The 17124-nt window shown below is 53.2% G+C and overlaps 2 protein-coding genes across 2 annotated transcripts in view; one reads left to right on the top strand and one right to left on the bottom strand.

Moving 5' to 3' along the window:
* PCDH12 (protocadherin 12) lies at positions 1-10544 on the top strand. The gene is made up of 4 exons (XM_032702806.1): positions 1-2877; positions 3355-3449; positions 4609-4760; positions 9699-10544. The coding sequence occupies exons 1-4, from the start codon at positions 10-12 to the stop codon at positions 10061-10063; spliced, it is 3480 nt and encodes a 1159-aa protein (XP_032558697.1). The 5' UTR covers positions 1-9; the 3' UTR covers positions 10064-10544.
* DELE1 (DAP3 binding cell death enhancer 1) overlaps positions 7717-17124 on the bottom strand; it is a 22573-nt gene continuing 13165 nt past the window's right edge. Inside the window, exons 10-12 of the mRNA XM_032702805.1 lie at positions 14218-14374; positions 13548-13809; positions 7717-10076 (exon numbers count right to left, since the gene is read on the bottom strand). Coding sequence (XP_032558696.1) covers positions 13556-13809; positions 14218-14374 — 411 coding nt within the window. The 3' untranslated portion in view covers positions 7717-10076; positions 13548-13555. The remainder of the gene's footprint in view (positions 10077-13547; positions 13810-14217; positions 14375-17124) is intronic.

Consider the following 17124-nt stretch of genomic DNA (forward strand, 5'->3'; position numbering starts at 1 on the left):
TCCGTGGCCATGCGGCGGAGGGCGGGCAGGCCCCTGGCAGTGCCCCGGGGCAGGGGGACACTGGGCTTTGCCAGCAGCATCCTCCTGCTGGGCCGTTCTGCTCTGCAGCTCCCGGCACTCTGGTGGTACCTGTTCCTCTGCGCCGACGCCCAGGAGGTTGCCACGTTCACGGTGCAGTACCGGGTGTTCGAGGAGGTGCCACCGGGGACGGTCATTGGGACACTGGCTGAGCACTTCGAGGGGGGCGAGAGCGGCGACACAGCGGAGACCTTCCAGCTGATGGAGACCCCCGGGAGGTTCCCTCTGCGCGTGGGCAGCGGGGACGGGGCGCTCAGCACGGCTGGGCGGGTGGACAGGGAGCAGCTGTGCCGGCACAGTGATCCCTGCTGGGTCTCGTTCGACGTGCTGGCTGCCCAAAACCTGGCGCTGATCCACGTGGAGGTTCAAGTGCTGGATGTCAACGACAACGCGCCGCGGTTCCCCACGCCCGAGCTGGAGCTGGAGATTTCGGAGAGCGCGTCCCTGCAGACACGGATCCCGCTGGATCGAGCCCTGGATGCTGATGCTGGCCCCAATGCCCTCTGCTCCTATGCCCTCTCCCCCAGTGAGCACTTTGCTCTGGAGGTCATCTCCAGCTCCGATGGGACGAGGCACGCGGAGCTCGTCGTGGTTAAAGAAGTGGACCGGGAGCTGCACTCCTCCTTTGACCTCGAGCTGACGGCCACTGACCACGGGGAGCCACCAAAATCAGGTACTGCTTTAATTAAAGTCATTGTCCTCGACTCCAATGACAACAGCCCCATCTTTGCAGAGAGCTCCTTGACAGTGGAGGTTCGGGAGGATGCTCTGCCCGGGACCCTCCTTGTGACAGTCACGGCCACCGACCCCGACCAGGGTCCCAACGGGGAGATCGAGTACAGCCTGAGCAAACACGCGCCCCCCGAGGTGCTGAGCACCTTCAGCGTTGACGCCCGCACGGGCAGCATCATCCTGAAGCACCCTCTGGACTACGAGGAAACCCACACCTACGAGCTGGATGTGCAGGCCCGGGACCTGGGTGCCAACCCCATCCCAGCACACTGCAAGGTCCTGGTCAAAGTCCTGGATGTCAACGACAACGCTCCCGACGTCCACGTCACCTGGGCCGCGCGGGTGCCCGTGCTGTCTGAAGCCCTTCCCAAGGACAGCTTCGTGGCTCTGGTGACAGCCAGTGACCCTGACTCAGGAAGCAATGGGCAAGTGCTTTGCTCCCTCAGCCAAGGGGACGAGCACTTCAGGCTGAAGAGGACCAACAGCCACAGCTACGTGCTGATGACCAACGCTGCACTGGACAGGGAGCTGCGCGCCGAGTACAACCTGACGCTGGTGGTGCGGGACCTGGGGGACCTGTCCCTGGCCGTGCTCAAACACCTCACCATCTGCATCAGTGATGTCAACGACAACGCCCCGGCCTTTGACAAGGCCACCTATGAGGCTGCTGTTGCTGAGAACAGTGAAGCACCTGCTTTCCTGCTCACCGTCCGTGCCACTGACCCCGACCTGGGCTTCAACGGGAAAATCACCTACAGCATCCCGGACTCCTCTGCTTCGGGTTTGGTCTCAGTCGACCCCACCACTGGGGATGTTTTTGCCCTCCAGGCTTTTGATTACGAGCAGGTGAGGAGCCTGGAGTTCCTGGTGACTGCGGAGGACGGAGGTCACCCCAAGCTGGCATCCAACATCTCCATCAGGCTGGCCGTGCTCGACCGCAACGACAACGCGCCCGTCATCACCATGCCAGCGCTGGTGGGAGGTGCAGCCACGCTCTCTGTCCTGGTCAGTGTGGAGACAGGGTGCTTCTGGGTGGTCCCTGGGAACAGGAGCACCCAAGGGGCTGCAGCAGAGACCAACACAACACTCGCATCGTGTGCTGGCACTCCCTTCCTCTTCACCATCGTGGCCAGGGACGTGGACTCTGGCAGCAACGGGGCTCTCCGGTACGATCTGGTGGGGGGGGATGATGCTGGGCTCTTCATCCTGGACCCTCTCTCTGGGCAGGTCTTCCTCAATGCCAGCAATGCCAGCAGCCTGGCCGGCAGCGAGCGGGAGCTGCTGGTCCGGGTGAGCGATGAGGGAGACACCCCCCTGCACACCCTGGCCCAGCTCCGCTTGGTTTTCCGGCATCACGGGGCGTTCTCCAAAATCTCAGCCCAGGACCCCGGGTGGCTGAGCCTCCCCGTGGTGGTGGTTATCTGTCTTGCTGCTCTCCTGGGCGGGTGCCTTCTCCTCCTGGCTCTGACCCTGTCTCTGCGGAAGAAGGAGAAGAAGGATGGCATGGCCTACAACTGCAGGGAGGCAGAGGATGCCCGCAGGCAGCAGCAGCTCAAGAAGCCGCCCAGGCAGATCCAGAAGACTGACATCCACCTCATCCCGCTGCTCCGGGGCCGCCCCCGGGAGGTTGAGCCCCCCCAGCCCTGCCAGGAGGATCCACCCGGCACAGCCCCCCCTGTGCCAGGGGGCTACCCACAACCTCCCCTCCACCTCACCCCCACTCTCTACAGGACCCTGAGAAATCAGAGGACCCAAAAAGACTCAGAGGAGCAGCAGGAGACCTTCGAGCTGCCCATCCTGCAGCGCCGGCCCTGCCAGCCCCACAGACCCAAACATTTGGGGAAAGAGGCCGCGAGCCCCCCGGAAGCACCAAAGCACAGCAAGAGCCTGGTGAAGCCACCCATGGGACAGCCCCAGCTGCCACCCGAGCAGCCCGTGGGTGCTGGAGGGCCCGGGCAGCCCCAGCCCCACCAGCAGATCCTCCGGAGCCTGGTGCGGCTGTCGCTGGTGGCCCTGGCAGAGCAGAGCCCCACCGGGGAGTTCGCCATGGAGTCACCCCCAGTGCAGGTGAGAGCTGCCCTGGGCATTCCCAGAGCTGTGCACCCCTCCAGTCCTTCCTTTCATGAGCCTTGCCCACCCTGGGGTGGTGGGAATGTGCACCATGATGGCCGTTGGTTGGTCTCCTTCCCCGGCCCTGGGCAGAGGTGCTGGGTGGGATGAACATCCACCCCACCACGGGCAGGGTCTCCCCACGCTCACCAGAACACCCTGGGAGCTGGGAGGGAGGGTGTCTGTCCCAGGGAGAAGGGGACAGTCCCGTGCTCTCGTTCCCAGGGGAGTGTGTGGGCAGGGAAAGGCAGGCAGATGGCGCAGGGGGGCCAGGTGGGCTCCCGGCCGCTTGTTTTTCCCCCTGCCCGGGGCTGCCGAACCATCTGCAGGAGGAGGAAACGCTATAAAAAGGTCGGGGGGTCCGCGGGGACGTCCTGGCAGGAAGCAGCTTGAGTGGCGACCGCCGGGGCTCAACAGGCTTTTCCTGCCTTACAGCAAATCTCCCAGCTGCTCTCCCTGCTGCACCAGGGCCAGTTCCAGCCCAAAACAAACTACAGGGGAAACAAGTACACGGCCAAGAACGGCAGCAGGTAAGGCTGCATCCCGGCCCTTCCCTCTCCCACGCCCCCTTCCCTCGTGTCTCTGCTGCCTCTGCTTCAGCCTCACCAGCCCCAACAGCCTCCGAGGGCAGCACTGGGGCAGCAAAGCTTCACGCCCTGAGATTGGGCAGGTAGCTCCTCCCTGCAGGGGATGGCCGTGCTCCTGTTGGTATTCCACTGCCCTTGGCCTCCTTCCTGGGGCACCTTTGGCAGTTCCATCCTGTCCTTGCCAGGGGTTCCAGTGTAATGGGCAATGTAAGGGAACCAGTGGGTTCCAGTGTAATGGACAAGGACACTCAGGAGCACAGAGGGTCCCAGCTCTGGAGGCAGCAGCACAAGGATGAGTTTTCCCATGGTTTTGGGCACTTTCTTAGAGATGCTGCTGACTGTTGACATGAATTTGGGGCACCTCTCCCTGTGCCAGGAGACAAGAGAGGGAGACAATGCCAGTGGGTCTGGAAGAACTGAGATATGCCAGCTGTGTGCCAAAGATGTTCCCAGAGCCAAACTTCATGGTGTTCCCGTTAAATTATGCTGTTGACATCTCTGGGTGAACACTCCCGAAGATACCAGAAGTCCTCCCATCCACACCTGCCCAAGCCATGGGCAGACACAACTTTTTCCACCTTTCTCATCTGCATCTTCTGAGGATGGAGAGGGAGGGACAGTGGGTCTGGGGCTGCTGGGTCAGAGCTGTGATGTTCCTCACCTGGTCCTGCAGGTGGGAAGCTCCTCTGAATTTATAGGGAGGAGCCAGCTCCCTGTTTGCTGTGGCTATGCCCTGGAAGTGCTCATGACCAGGTTGGACAGGACTTGGAGCAACCTGGTCTAGTGGAAGGTGTCTCTGCCCACGGCAGAAGGTCACTATGATGAGCTATAAGGTTGGTTCCAACCCAAACCATTCTGTGATTCTGTGATCTCCTTGAAGAAGGACAAAACCCCATCTCGGGGAAGAAATGTATAGCAGCCCCTTGTGTAACCCAAACAACCCCCAAATGGATTTTTTAGTGGGGACTGAAATCACTGTGTCTTCGGTTCTGAGAGGGTGCCCACACCCCCTCCTTGGGTCATTTTGTGGGGGACTGACACAAACACCTTCAAGGGGCTGTGGTGGGAGCTGAAGTGACTCGGGTGCTGTGTCCCCTGGCAGGGCTGCAGGGCTGGACACTGACTGCCAGAGCACGAAGGACAGCGGGCACGGCGAGAGCGAGGCCGAGGACCGCGACTCCGACAGCGGCTTCGAGCTCTCGGTGCCACAGCTGGTGGGAGAGGAGCTGGAGACCCTCCTGGAGCCACAGGCAGGTGAGGTGGCCTCGCCACTGGGAGCACGCTGGGGCTGGTGGGGGTTACGGCACTGGGGTCTCCTCAGATAACACACTAACCCCATTCAGGAGGTCAAACTGGCTGGCCTGGGGACATCTCATCTCCTGGAGTGGCTCTGACAGTGGCAGATGCTTGGGACAGCATGGCTGGACCATCCCAGGCTTTCAGTACCAGGCAGTGCCCAGCAAAAAGGCACTTGCTGAGCTTCACGTTGGATTTGTTCCTGTGTTTATGGATGATCTCCTTTCCTGTGGATGTCTCTGCTGTTGTTTAGCTGGTGTGTGAGGCTGAGCTCTGTTGTTGTGTAGGGGTGAAGTCCAGTTTAACATTGCACTTGGTGATCTGCTTCCCACCCTGACCCGAGCCCCTCCTTTTCATGGTTTCCTAGTCCATGCAGAGTGAGAAAGGTGGAGAGTTGTCCTTGTCAAGCCCCATCAGGCTCCCCTTTCCTCTAATCCAGTCTCATCTCCGGTGACCAACCTGCTGCTAATTTTAGTGTCTCTTTACTGAGATGTGGTGACCAGAATTGTGTCCAGTGTTTAGGAGCCACTGGGGGTATAAGGAGGTTTTCTGGTTTGTTCTTCATTCCTGTACTGCCCAAGCTCCCCATGAGCTCTGTCACCAGGCTGTTGGGGTGACTCCCAAACCTCTCCTCTGCACGGTGGGAGAGTCATCAGTACATATGTTATTCCCTGGGACAACTGTCCAACAGTTGGTGACACAGAAATCCACCAGGCACGTGTTACTCACGGCTCTCAGCATTATTAGGTCCTTCACAACCCTCTGCTTTTGGGTGTTTCAGTAGAGTCAACACCAACACCGTCCCCTTCTCCACGTCATTTATCACTGTGATGAGCAGATACTCTGGGACTCTGCTAATGACCTCCCTTGGTGGGGAAGATTAATTATTCCCACCCTCACTTCCCAGCTTTAACACACATTAGTCCCTGGCTGTTGATTCAGGGACAGCTCAGGTCCCTGAGAGCCTGGCTGGTGCTTTTCCACCAGCTCAGGTGTCCTCTGTCATCATAGAATTGAATCATGGAATGGTTTGGGTTGGGAGATCATCTCATTCCAACCCCATGCCACGGGCAGGGACACCTCCCACCAGCCCAGGTTGCTCCAAGCCCTGTCCAACCTGGCCTTGGACACTTCCAGGGATCCAGGGGCAGCCACAGCTTCTCTGGGCAACCTGTGCCAGGGCCTCCCCACCCTCCCAGGGAAGAATTTCTTCCTAAAATCCAGTCTACCCCTGCCCTCTGGCAGTTTGAAGCCATTCCCCCTTGTCCTGTCACTCCATGCCCTTGTCCAAAGTCACCCAGGACTCTTCATCCAGCCCTTCCAAAGACTCCAACAAATTTGCAAAACACAATTCCCCGCCTTGACAGTGTCACGTTGGTTCCCTTTGGAACAGCACCTCCTTGTCCCTGTGCTGAGCCAGGCACAGGAGGATTTCTATGAATCTGCCTGCACCAGATTCACCTTCACACACTTAAAAACTCCTGTCACAATTTCTCCTTCCCTTCCTCTGATCCCTGTTCATTTGAAGCAGTAGTTAACCAACAGCAGCTAATAAACCAGGCAATTTCATATCTGAGTTCCTCTGGCTCTCTGGGGTGAATACCATCTGGGCCTGACATTTTCTACATGTTCCTTTTATTGATTTGTTCTAAAAATCTCCTCTACTGGCATTTCAATTTGAAAGAGTTGGGCTGACTCATGTCCTGTAGCAGAAATTTCATTGTGGAAGAAGAGGAACTCGTTGAGGTTTGCTGCTGGGGTGGTTTTAATTCCAGAGTTGGGCATTTTTGGTGCTCTTCCTTAGGGGGAGAACCTGCTGCTTCTCCCCATTTGCCTTCCTGCTGTTTTGTTCTGGTAAGGAGTAAATGAAGGAAAGGCTGGGTGAAATGAGAGCTGAAAGGTTTTTGGATTTAAAGGTCCTGCAGCCAAGGGCAGGGAGTGAACAGGAGCCCACGTGCATCTCATGGCGCACTGACAGGCACCAATCCCATTAAAGGGATCTCTGTCTGGATCCAGTCCTGCCCACAAGGAGCATCCTAGAAAATCCATGCTGTGGTGGGGCAGATCCATGAAATACCATCTCACATCACTCTTGGATCTGGTAGGAAAAAACCCTTTTGCCAAAGTACTGGAACTTCACAGAATCATTAAGGCTGGCAAAGCCCTCTCAGACCATTGAATCCATCAACCCAGCACTGCCAGGTCCACCACTAACCCCTGTCCCCAGGTGCCACATCCATATGTTTTTTGAACGCTTCCAGGGATGATGATTCCACCACTTCCCTGGGCAGTGCCCCACCACCCTCACAGGGAAGAATTTCTTCCCAATATCCCATCTAACCCTGCTGTCTGTCTGTGTGTTCTCCCTTGTTCTATCACTCCATGCCCTTGTCCAAAGTTATCCAGGACTCTCCATCCAGCCCTTCCAAAGACCCTGACAAGTTTGCAGAGCACGATTCCCCATCACGACAATGTCAAGTTGGTTCTTTTTGGGAAGGAACCGTGTTCCATTTCTCAGTGAATGCCAGCAGGGAATGCTGAGGCTGTGCCCATGTGGCGTCCTGCTGGCCATTCCCAAGGAGGCTGCCCTGTTCCAGTGGTGGAAAACCCTCACCATGAGCCCAGAGCTTCCCGAGAAGGCGACAGGGCACAGACACCAGAGCTGCCGGGCTCCTTCCTCCTCTCCCAAACACAAACAGAGAAGTGGACTTGCATCCTGAGAGGGAGGAAGGAAGCTTTGCTTGTGCTCAGGAGTATCCTAACAGCTGGCTGAGGCTGTCTGGGCCTTTGTGCTGTTCCCAGCAGGAGGAACTGTGGGATTAATCAGTCCCAGGCAGCTCTGGGGTTGTTTATGCTGCGGGATGAACTTGGCCCCCTCTGTTAACGCCGACCCCCACCAGCCAAGCACAGCCTCTCCCAGCAGCAGATGATAGAACTTTATTGATGATAAAAACAACCCCTGCTCTCAAAGCACCATTAAAACAAAGCAGTAAAGAGTTATTAGTCAAATTAAACAAACCTAATCAAAATCTTTCATGGCCACAGGACCATCAGCCCAAGGAGCTGTGGCTCTCCCGGCAGGGAGCAGACTGGTTGTGTCCTGCTCCAGAGCTGAGGCATCCAAATATTCAGGGAATGCAGTGGCTTCTTGCAGACTGGGAGGAGAAAACTGGGTGTTTTAGAGCAAAACCATGGGGCTGCAGCACTCTTGGGTGATGTGTTAAGGAACAGTCACTGTGACTGAAAGAATACTGAGATTGCAGAAAGAAATCCTGGAAGTGAAGCAACGCAAAAGAATTTTGGGGCTTCATCTGAAACAAAAACCTAAGTGAGGTACTTGCCCTTCTCTCCTTACCAGGTTTGAGTCCCAGCTCTCACCCCTATTCCACGCAAGGAAAGCAGTTTTTCAGAGAAAAAGGACTGGTTGGCTGAGGAAGGAGCCTTGTCTCAGTCACTGAGGGGGGACCCTGTGTCCCGGGCTGGGAGAGGATACTGATTATCCTCTGGAAGCAGCAAGATAACTGCATCAGAATGGAGACCCTCCTTCCAGAGGTCACTGTACAAGTCAGAGCCACACCATTATTAGTGACACCAGCTCTGGCCACCCTGGCATTGCTGTATTTTGTTACCAGACACCTGTGACTTGTTTTACTGCTCTCAAAGTGTTTCACAAACCAGGTGGTCGCTTCCAACCCCCAGGGGCTCTGGGATATGCTTTGGGAAGGAACAACGTGGGGCTGGAAGGCAGCTCTGTGCTCCTCAGCACGGACTCTTGTTTACCAACTACCTCAAAAAACAAGAACCCCCGTTTCCTTTCCTGCCGTCTGACGGGGAAGCTATTCCAGGCTCTCCCTGCTATGGGGTCCTTCCTTTCTTTTCCAGGAGATGTTTATTCATGGACAGTTGTAATCACTTCTTCTTTTGCCAGCACTATTTTAAGCCTAAAGATTTCCTTTGCCGGTGCTTGTCTCCTCAAAATAGTGGCAGGTTGCAGCAGGGCCCTGGGGAGCACTTGCTTCCTTAGGAGCAGTAACCCCCACTCTTGGAGTGTCCATCATGTCGTCCTGGCTCACTCCTGCTTTCATCCCCAGAGTTTTCCCTGCACTGGTGTCATTCCAGCTCCTCTCTCCTCTGGATGGATAATCAGATTTGTGTGTAATTCTCCTAATCATGTCTCGCCAGACCCGGTAACAATACCATGGATATGCCTTCATACCTTGACCAACACACTGGATGATTCCATTTCTGGGACAAAATCACATTACTGGTGCACTAAGGAGCCTGCCCCAACCCCCAGCCCAGGCTCCCACTGCTCCTCAGCTGTTTCCAATCGAGGAACAACCACTTTATAGCTCAATTGTTTGTTACTAGTGCTCAACCACCCAGCTGTGCATTTTATAATCCAGAATTTCATTCTGCTATTATTGTTTTCACAATAACCCATTTCTTCTCAGTCTCAATCTGCCTGCTTAGCAGCAAATTCCCCCCCTGGAGTGACCCTGAAGGGAAGTCCACTATCTTTGTGTCCAATACTTCCCCCTTGCAAGCTTTCCATTGTCAGCTCCCCTTTAGCCAGTCCTAAACCCTCCCTCTCTCTGGCTTTGCTAACAATTTAGTGAAGTGCCACTCCAGGCTGCAACAAATGAGGAAGCAAAGTGATTCTAATGGTTATTACAATAACACAAAACAAAAAAACCCCAGTAGTTTTAAACCAGTTCTATTTTGCTTGGTTTTACTAAGCTGCTGGGTTGTATGATTTGGTAGTTTCTCTCTAGACCTGTTTACAATTACTTCTCTCAGTGATTTCAGATCTTCTCATTAATCAATAATTTTATTTATTTGATTTTTTTCCCTCTCTTCTCTCCTGTGGTCTCCTCTGCTCCCTGTCTCCCTCAGAGCTGGCCCTCAAGAGGCTCACAGCTGCAGACCCAGCGTGGATGGCCCGGCTCTCCTTCCCCCTCACCAGCAGCTACAAGGACAACGTCTTCTCCCCCGACAACCCCCACTCCTCTCAGGAGGAGGAGGCTGCAAGGCAGGAGAAACCAAGGACCTTTGAGACCTTTGGCAAAGGTGCTGGGGCTGACTCCAGCGCTGCTGGGACGAGGCTGACCAGCACCTTCCTCTCGGAGATGAGCACCCTCTTTGAAATGATTCTGTCCCAGAAGGTCCAAGTGCACAGCGAGACGGGCGCGGGGCTCCTGCGGCAGCTGTCGGCACGTGGGAAGGGCCTGGGGCTGGAGGACAGTGCTGCTGTTCTGTAGGTTCTGCTGGTGCCTGTGAGAAGGAGATGGGAGTCAGACAGAGCTTTGGGTGCACACGTGGACTCCAGCAGGGTCACTGTATTGCCCGTGTCTAGACAATCACAACAGGCATGGTCCTTCCTTTGCCTCACCCCATCAACTTTCTCCATCACTGATTTCACCTTGTTTAGTTGCCCTCTACCTGCCTGTCCTTGCCTTCCTCCCCTTCCAGCCTCCCAGCACACTCAGGTCACCCCTTCCTCCCAGGACAGGCTATGAGGGGATGGGGGTTGTTGGAACAACAGCACAGCAAGAAACTTCCACATGATCAGACTGTGCACCACGGACGTTCAAACACCTGTCATGGACTCTGACATGTGCTGCAGAGTTGGGCTCCAGGATTTCAGTTATTTAAATAAAACTCTTTTTTTCTAACATTATCCTCTCTGGAACAAGGTGCAGTGTAGCTGAAAAATGTGCAGGAAGCTTGGAATGGCAGCTGGGAAAGGCGAGGATGTGCCTGTTGTCTCCCACTGATCCTTCCAGCTTTTGTGGTTCTACCGCTGTGAATTTGCATTTTGTTAAACACCCCAAAATCAGCACTGGCATCTCTCCTATGGCTGCACCAGGTGCCTACAAATTCCTTCTCCATAACAAATGGACATGGCACTCGGTGCTCTGGTCTGGTTGACAAGGTGGTGACAAAGGTTGGACTCAGTCTTGGAGGTCTTTTCCAACCTTAATGATTCTGTTCTATTCGATTCTCTTTGGAGGCCATTGGATTTTGGAGCATAGTCCTTATCCAGAAGCAGACAACAGATGGCTGGAGTCTGCCAAAGGTAACCTGGGAAAAGGGAAGCGTGAAAACACTGTTTTGAAATATTCAGTCTCTAGCTTCACCCTTATTATGGGTTTTCACTTTGATCTGTCTGTGTGTGAGCTGTAAGACAGTTTTGGGATAATTGCATGGGTGGGAAAACTAAGATATTGGTAACAAAGGAGGAAGCACACAGGTGTTTGTGCTTCCCCAGGGCGGATCTGCACTCACAGAGAATGGGAAGGCAGCTGCAGTACATCCACAGGCTCCCCAGCAGTGTGTGGATGGCAGGGAAGGGATTTTGGATCCTGCACACACGGGGGACTCTTCTCTGTACCAGAGTTTGGGCCTTCCAGCTATGGTATAAAACACCAGAAAAGATTTGGGGCATGCTGGAGAAGGGGCTGTGTAGGTGGGAGGGGGGTCAAAGATGGGAATGAGGGTGAGCATCACCTCCCTGCCAGCACTGCAGTGTCACTGGTGACACAGGGCACTGCTCTCACCACTTTGCCTGCTTCCCTTCACATCTTCACAGCAAAAACACTGCTCTGACTTCACCACAGACACCCCAGCTCACAATGTGTTCAGGGCCAAAGCAGATTTGCTCATTTGCTGTCACATCAGGGGTCTTTGGGTGATATTTCTGGCTTGCATTTTGCTGTTAAGTTGAAAAAGAACAGGCACCACAATCCTCGACCATCTCAACAGTGTCCAACCCGTGTTCTTCTCCCTGCACCTGGAGGTGACAGTTCCCAGCTTTAGGTGTATACATAACACCAGACAATCATACAGATCATTTAAAGCAGAGTAAATGAGAAATTATCCCTTTCTCTTGCTCTTGGAACCAAATGACAAGAGCAACAGAATAAGATTTCCCCCAGGTGGACTGTTTAACACCCAAAATATCCACTGTTGTGTTTGGAGCCTCCGAAATGCTTGCACAGATGAGCCCATCTCTGGCGTCTATACACGGATGGGTTCGTCCTGGGTTTGCTAACAGAAATCTCTTGCTGGTTTGTTTTACAAACAAAACAGGTTCCTGCACCAAAACAATGACAGGGAGCCAAATTCCAACTGAGCTGCAGCTGTGCAAACCACAAGGGAAGCATTCTGGGACTGAGGAGATGCAGCCCTGTGGGAGCATCTCAGGAGCACACGCAGAGGACAAACCTCACACCTTCCTCTGCAGAGTTGCTTCGATGTGCCTGTTAAAGGACAATCTTTACACCAAAATACCTTATAATAAGCAAATTAAAAAGGAGACAAATTCCTCCCTCTTGGCTCAATTTCCTGATCCTGCTTTCAACCCCCCAGCCCCTGCCCCGAGCTGCCCAGTGCGTAAGCACGCTGTGGGTTATCACAGCATAGGAAATCCACCCCAGGAACTTCCTGCTAATTGTATCCTGCTTGATAAAGGAAATGGTTGAAGAAAGCTTGGTCTGAGCAGAAAGAGAGACCAGACTAGAAGAACAATCAGATGTGCTGAGGGCTAGCTGTGCCCCTCCCTTGCTGAATGGAGACCACAGCAAGTTCAGGATGGGGCCATTGCCTTTGTTTTCCAGAGCCTCATCCATACAAAGCACCAAGCACCACGGCCACAGGAAGCTGGGCAGTTTGCACAGATGCCCTTGAACCAGTTTAAACTGGTGTGGACAAATGCCTTTTTCCGGATCCAGCTGCCCCAGTGGAAGGAATTATCCCAGCAGCTGCCTGCTGCTGCCTGCCAGTGGTGCCTTCCCGCTGGGAGCATCCCTTATCCACTGACTGGAAACGAGCTGGCGTGCTCAGCAAACAAGTCCAGTATAAATTTTGAAGCAAACCTTGCTCACTGTGACTCAGAGGGTGGTACCCATGGGAGCAGCTCACTGCCAGGGCTGAAGGAATGACAACTGGGGACTGAAGGTCACGGTGCAGGATGGCTGAGGGCAGCTGTCACTCTCACTGGTACAGGTCATATCCCAAAAAACCTGTGTCCTAATAATGAGAATTCACTCTCTTGCTTGCACAGGTTTGGAAGCAGATTAAACTGCCACAATGGCAATGTAGAGCTGAGCTCAGACTGTGCTGGTAGCAGAACCACTGTGGGAACTTGCCTTCAAGAGACAGCAAATTGCCTCAGAGAGTGTGAGCCAGACCCATCACAGGGTTAGTTGCCAACATCACCATATGGTGGCTTGTAAACCTCACTGGGGGACTGTGCAGGACATGCAGGGCTACTGGAATTATAACCCCAAATCACATCACAGTGAATGGTCACTGGCAGAGAATGGTTTGGGCTGGAGGAGATCTTAAAGCTCATCTCATTCACCCCCCTGCCATGGGCAGGGACACATCCCACTATCCCAGATTGCTCCAAGCCCTGTCCAGCCTGGCCTTGGACACTTCAGGGATGGGGCAGCCACAGCTTCTCTGGGCAACCTGTGCCATGAGTCTATACATTGCTCTATACAGAAATGTAGGTGCATAAAGCAACATCCTTGTATTGGAAGGTAAGAGGACCAGATGATATGGTGGTGTAGGAATATCACAAAGTTTATTCTCAAACCCCTGAGACTTAAAAATGGCTCCTGTTCATGAACAGGAAGCTTTCCCTTTCCAATCCCTGCCAGTCTGCTTCCTGCCCCACACAGACTAAGGGTTTCCAGCCCCACACAAAGGGTTGCCTTCTCCTGTGCTGGTGTCACTTACTGCCTGCTCTAGGAACAGCAGCCGTGGGGCTCCCAGAACTGCCTTTCCAGTGGCACTGTCCTGTGTCCGAAGGCACGGCTCCATCCTGCACTGCTCAGCAGCATCACATGGAGTCTGTCTGTGCTCCAAGAGTGGGGCAGGGTCAGGGCACATCCTGGCTGGGTGCTGTGGAGATCTGCAGACACAGGCTCCAGAGCCCAGAAACTGGGGCTCGAGGAAGAGGCTCGTATTCCTGAAGGGAATGGATGCTTTGCTGGCACATCTGAAAGGACAGAAAAATGAGATATTAATCACAGAATGGGTTGGGTTGGAAGGGTTCTTGGAGATCATCCCATTCCAACCCCACTGCCATGGGCACGGACACCTTCCATTACACCAGGTTGCTCAGGGCCCCATCCAACCTGTGAAAGGTTGGACTCAATGATCTCAGAGGTCTTTTCCACCCTAAATGATTCTGTGACACATCAGACTATGGGAATGGCTTCTCCACTTCAGCTGGACTGGAAAGAGCTGGTCAGAAGTGGAAATAACTGAAAAGTAGTCCCTTCCCTTCAGTCAAAAGAACTCCTTAGTGCCATAGCCCTATGTGACCCTTCCTCTGGCAATACAGGCCCCACTATTATGGGGTCAGTCCCCCTGCAGGCCCACACCCTCCACCACCCCGTGGTACCTTCCAGCTCCTCTTCCCACAGCTTCAGTCTCTCCTGGGCATGCCTGTTCCCAGCAGCAGCTGCCTCCCTGTAGTGTCTCAGTGCCTCTGCCAGGTTCTGCTGCACCCCAAGGCCCTGCTCGTAGCAAACACCCACGTGGTACCTGCTTTGGGCATCCTGGCACAGGAGAGAGCACAGGGAGAAGTGACAACAGCACAGGAAAGGAGAGCACAGAGTCTTTAACACTTTCTTTAAAGTTTACTGCTCTATCTTTGGTCACCCTCTTAAGTTTACCCCTCTATCCCTCAGTAATTTAGTATTTTAGTCCCTCCTCTGAGCACACAGCAAAGCAGAATTTCCCCCCAGCTATCTCTGGCTCTGCTCCTTCCCATCCCTTTCCAATTAATTTCACCGATTTCCCTTCAACACCCAGGTCTGTGTCAGGGGAACAAAGGAACAGCTGGGTCTGCAGAGCATCCTGATTGTCTCAGGGGTCAGAGCTGAGAGGATCTGGGCAGCCCTGGCTGCACCCACATCCTGATCCCACCCAGACTCTGAGCACGCCCCGGGACTGCCCTGCAACAGTACACTGCAATCTTGTAAAAACTAACAAATGCCACAGAGGTACTTGCTGCCAAGGGTTGGAAGATTCCCCCTGGCAGCCCTTAACACACCAGTGCTGCACTGTCCTGCTCAGCCCCACCTGATGCTACTGCAGAAGAAATCTCGAGCAGCAGAAATGAAATCAAGCAAGTAAACACTGAGAGAGAAAGCACCTGAACCACTCCGACATGGGTAAGTGCTGAGATGGAACTAGAAACTAAAGGGTGTCGCTGCAGATGGGTCAGTGAAGCCAAATCCAAACCTGTGCCATGTTTATGTGTTGACTGTGCACTTCATCTTTGAGATCCAATGGGAAGAAAAGGGTCTCAGGTGGCAGGAAATCAAGACATTAAAAAGATGATGACATTAAAAAGACTGCATGGGCTAGTGGTCACACAGACCTTTCCAGCCGCACAACCTGAAGAGTATGACTGCCAGGAACATGATCTAAACAAGGCTTTAAAAAAAAAAAAAAAAAAAAAAGAAAGAAAAGGAGAGGATAAGAAAAGAAGGGGAAAAATCAAGTAGCAAGTTTTTTAATAAAGCCACGAGAAAAGAACATATTGCAAGTGTTGCTGTCTGGGACGTAGCTGGTAGAGGCAAGTGAAGAACTCAGTGAGTGGGTGCTTTGCAAAATGTTGCAAGTCTCAGTTTATGACAGCAATAAACTCCTTTAGAGATGAGATAAACTTGTTGAAGGATTGGCACTTCAGCTGTGACAAGAGACAGGGTTCAATCAGAAGTGCTGCACCAACCACCTCTCCCCGGATGAGCACCTCAGACACAAGGCTGCCAGGAGAGGAGATCCCCAAATTAGCACGGCAGAAGAGACTGAGATATCCCTGGAAATGTGGAGGTCAGGCTCAGTTCTCCACAGCGCTCTTTACCACGGGTTTGATATTCTATGGCTGCATGTATGAAATAAGGGAGGATAAAAAGTGGGAACCAAAGTAGAAAAGAGCTCTCTGCAGAGCAGTGTTTGGAAGGACACTTGTCAGAATTCCCTGCTCGGCTGCAGCACCCAGGAACAACCAGGGACACACTGAATCCAGGACTTCCTGTGCCTTTCTCTGGAGTTGTACTAAACGGGGCTGTCCTTGTTTCACCCATACCCAGCATCCTTTTAACAAACTAAACACCAATTCATACTCCAGGGCAGTGGGAAAGGACCCTTCTCACAGGGGAACGTGTGGGGTTCCACCCCAGGGAGCCCAGGCCCTGAAAGCTGAGGCTCTGGGACATCCACAGCCAGCATCCACTGGGAACCAGAGATGGGGAGGGGTGGATGGGGTCTGAGAACTGCCATGGCTGTGACCAAAACATGCCAAACACTGATCTCCTGGGGGGTACCTGACAGATTTTGTGTTGCTAAGGGCTTACCAGTAAATGACAATCATCTGTTTAATAATTCAGTGTGATATTGTGCAGCACACACATCTGACTCCAGGCTGGAAGAAAGGAGCCAGTGATGCAGCTTCTGAGAGATCTTTGGCAGATTTAGAACTAAATACTGTGTACCAGGATGTCTGAGCTGCTGTGGTTGGTCAGGCCTAGTCCCACCAGTGATCTGACAGTGTCTGCACTCTGAAAAGAGGGTGAAAACCCAAGTGGCAAAGTTTGCAAGTGATGTAGTGTTGTTCAGAGTGGTCAAACTTACTATACAGAATTAACTAGAGAAGATCTCACAAGACTAAGAGTGGGCAACAGAGTCACAAAAGAAACAGTATTGCCAAATGCAAAGTAGTGCTTATAGAAAGAAATCTGTGATATCACACTGTGATAGTTCCCTGAGACCATCTAATCACTGCTCAGTGTCAGGCAAAAGGGCAAAGAGTATTAGGAATTATTAGAAGGGAATACAGAACAAAGCAGAGGATCTCATTATGTGAGATCCATGGCATACCTCCATCCTGAGTCCAATTTTAGTCCAAGCATCTTAAAATGGTCAAAGGAGAATTAGAAAAATAGAGAGAAGGCTGACAAGGAAAGTAAAATAGCATAACTGCATGGGGAGACAAACTAAACCAGAGCTGTGCAGCCTGCAAAAGAAATGACTCAGAGAGGACACACTAAAGGGCACCACAACCAGAACTATTAGCCAGCAGAACAGGGAATGGCTATTCATTATTTTCCATTGCACAAAAGCCATGGGAACTGAAGTTAAAATGAGCAAGTTCTTCAGAAAAAAACTTGCTCTCACAATGCAGCTGAAAACAAGGGGACAGTGTGGCAGTGCTGTAAAGAAACAGAACTGTGGGATGCAGAAACCTGGCTGCAAGACGTGGGATAGCACACTTGTGCTCCTCTGAGTGCTGCTGAGGGTT

Source organism: Chiroxiphia lanceolata, chromosome 15 (genome assembly GCF_009829145.1).
Source record: "Chiroxiphia lanceolata isolate bChiLan1 chromosome 15, bChiLan1.pri, whole genome shotgun sequence".
NCBI classification, from domain to species: Eukaryota; Metazoa; Chordata; class Aves; order Passeriformes; family Pipridae; genus Chiroxiphia; species Chiroxiphia lanceolata.

What these genes read in the sequence shown, in the direction of transcription:
- PCDH12 (XM_032702806.1), top strand. Translation starts at nt 10, where the DNA reads ATGCGGCGGAGGGCGGGCAGGCCCCTGGCAGTGCCCCGGGGCAGGGGG. An exon ending in ACGGCCAAGAACGGCAGCAG is followed by an intron (nt 3,450 to 4,608) that starts GTAAGGCTGCAT and finishes GTCCCCTGGCAG; the next exon opens with GGCTGCAGGGCTGGACACTG. An exon ending in CCTCCTGGAGCCACAGGCAG is followed by an intron (nt 4,761 to 9,698) that starts GTGAGGTGGCCT and finishes TGTCTCCCTCAG; the next exon opens with AGCTGGCCCTCAAGAGGCTC.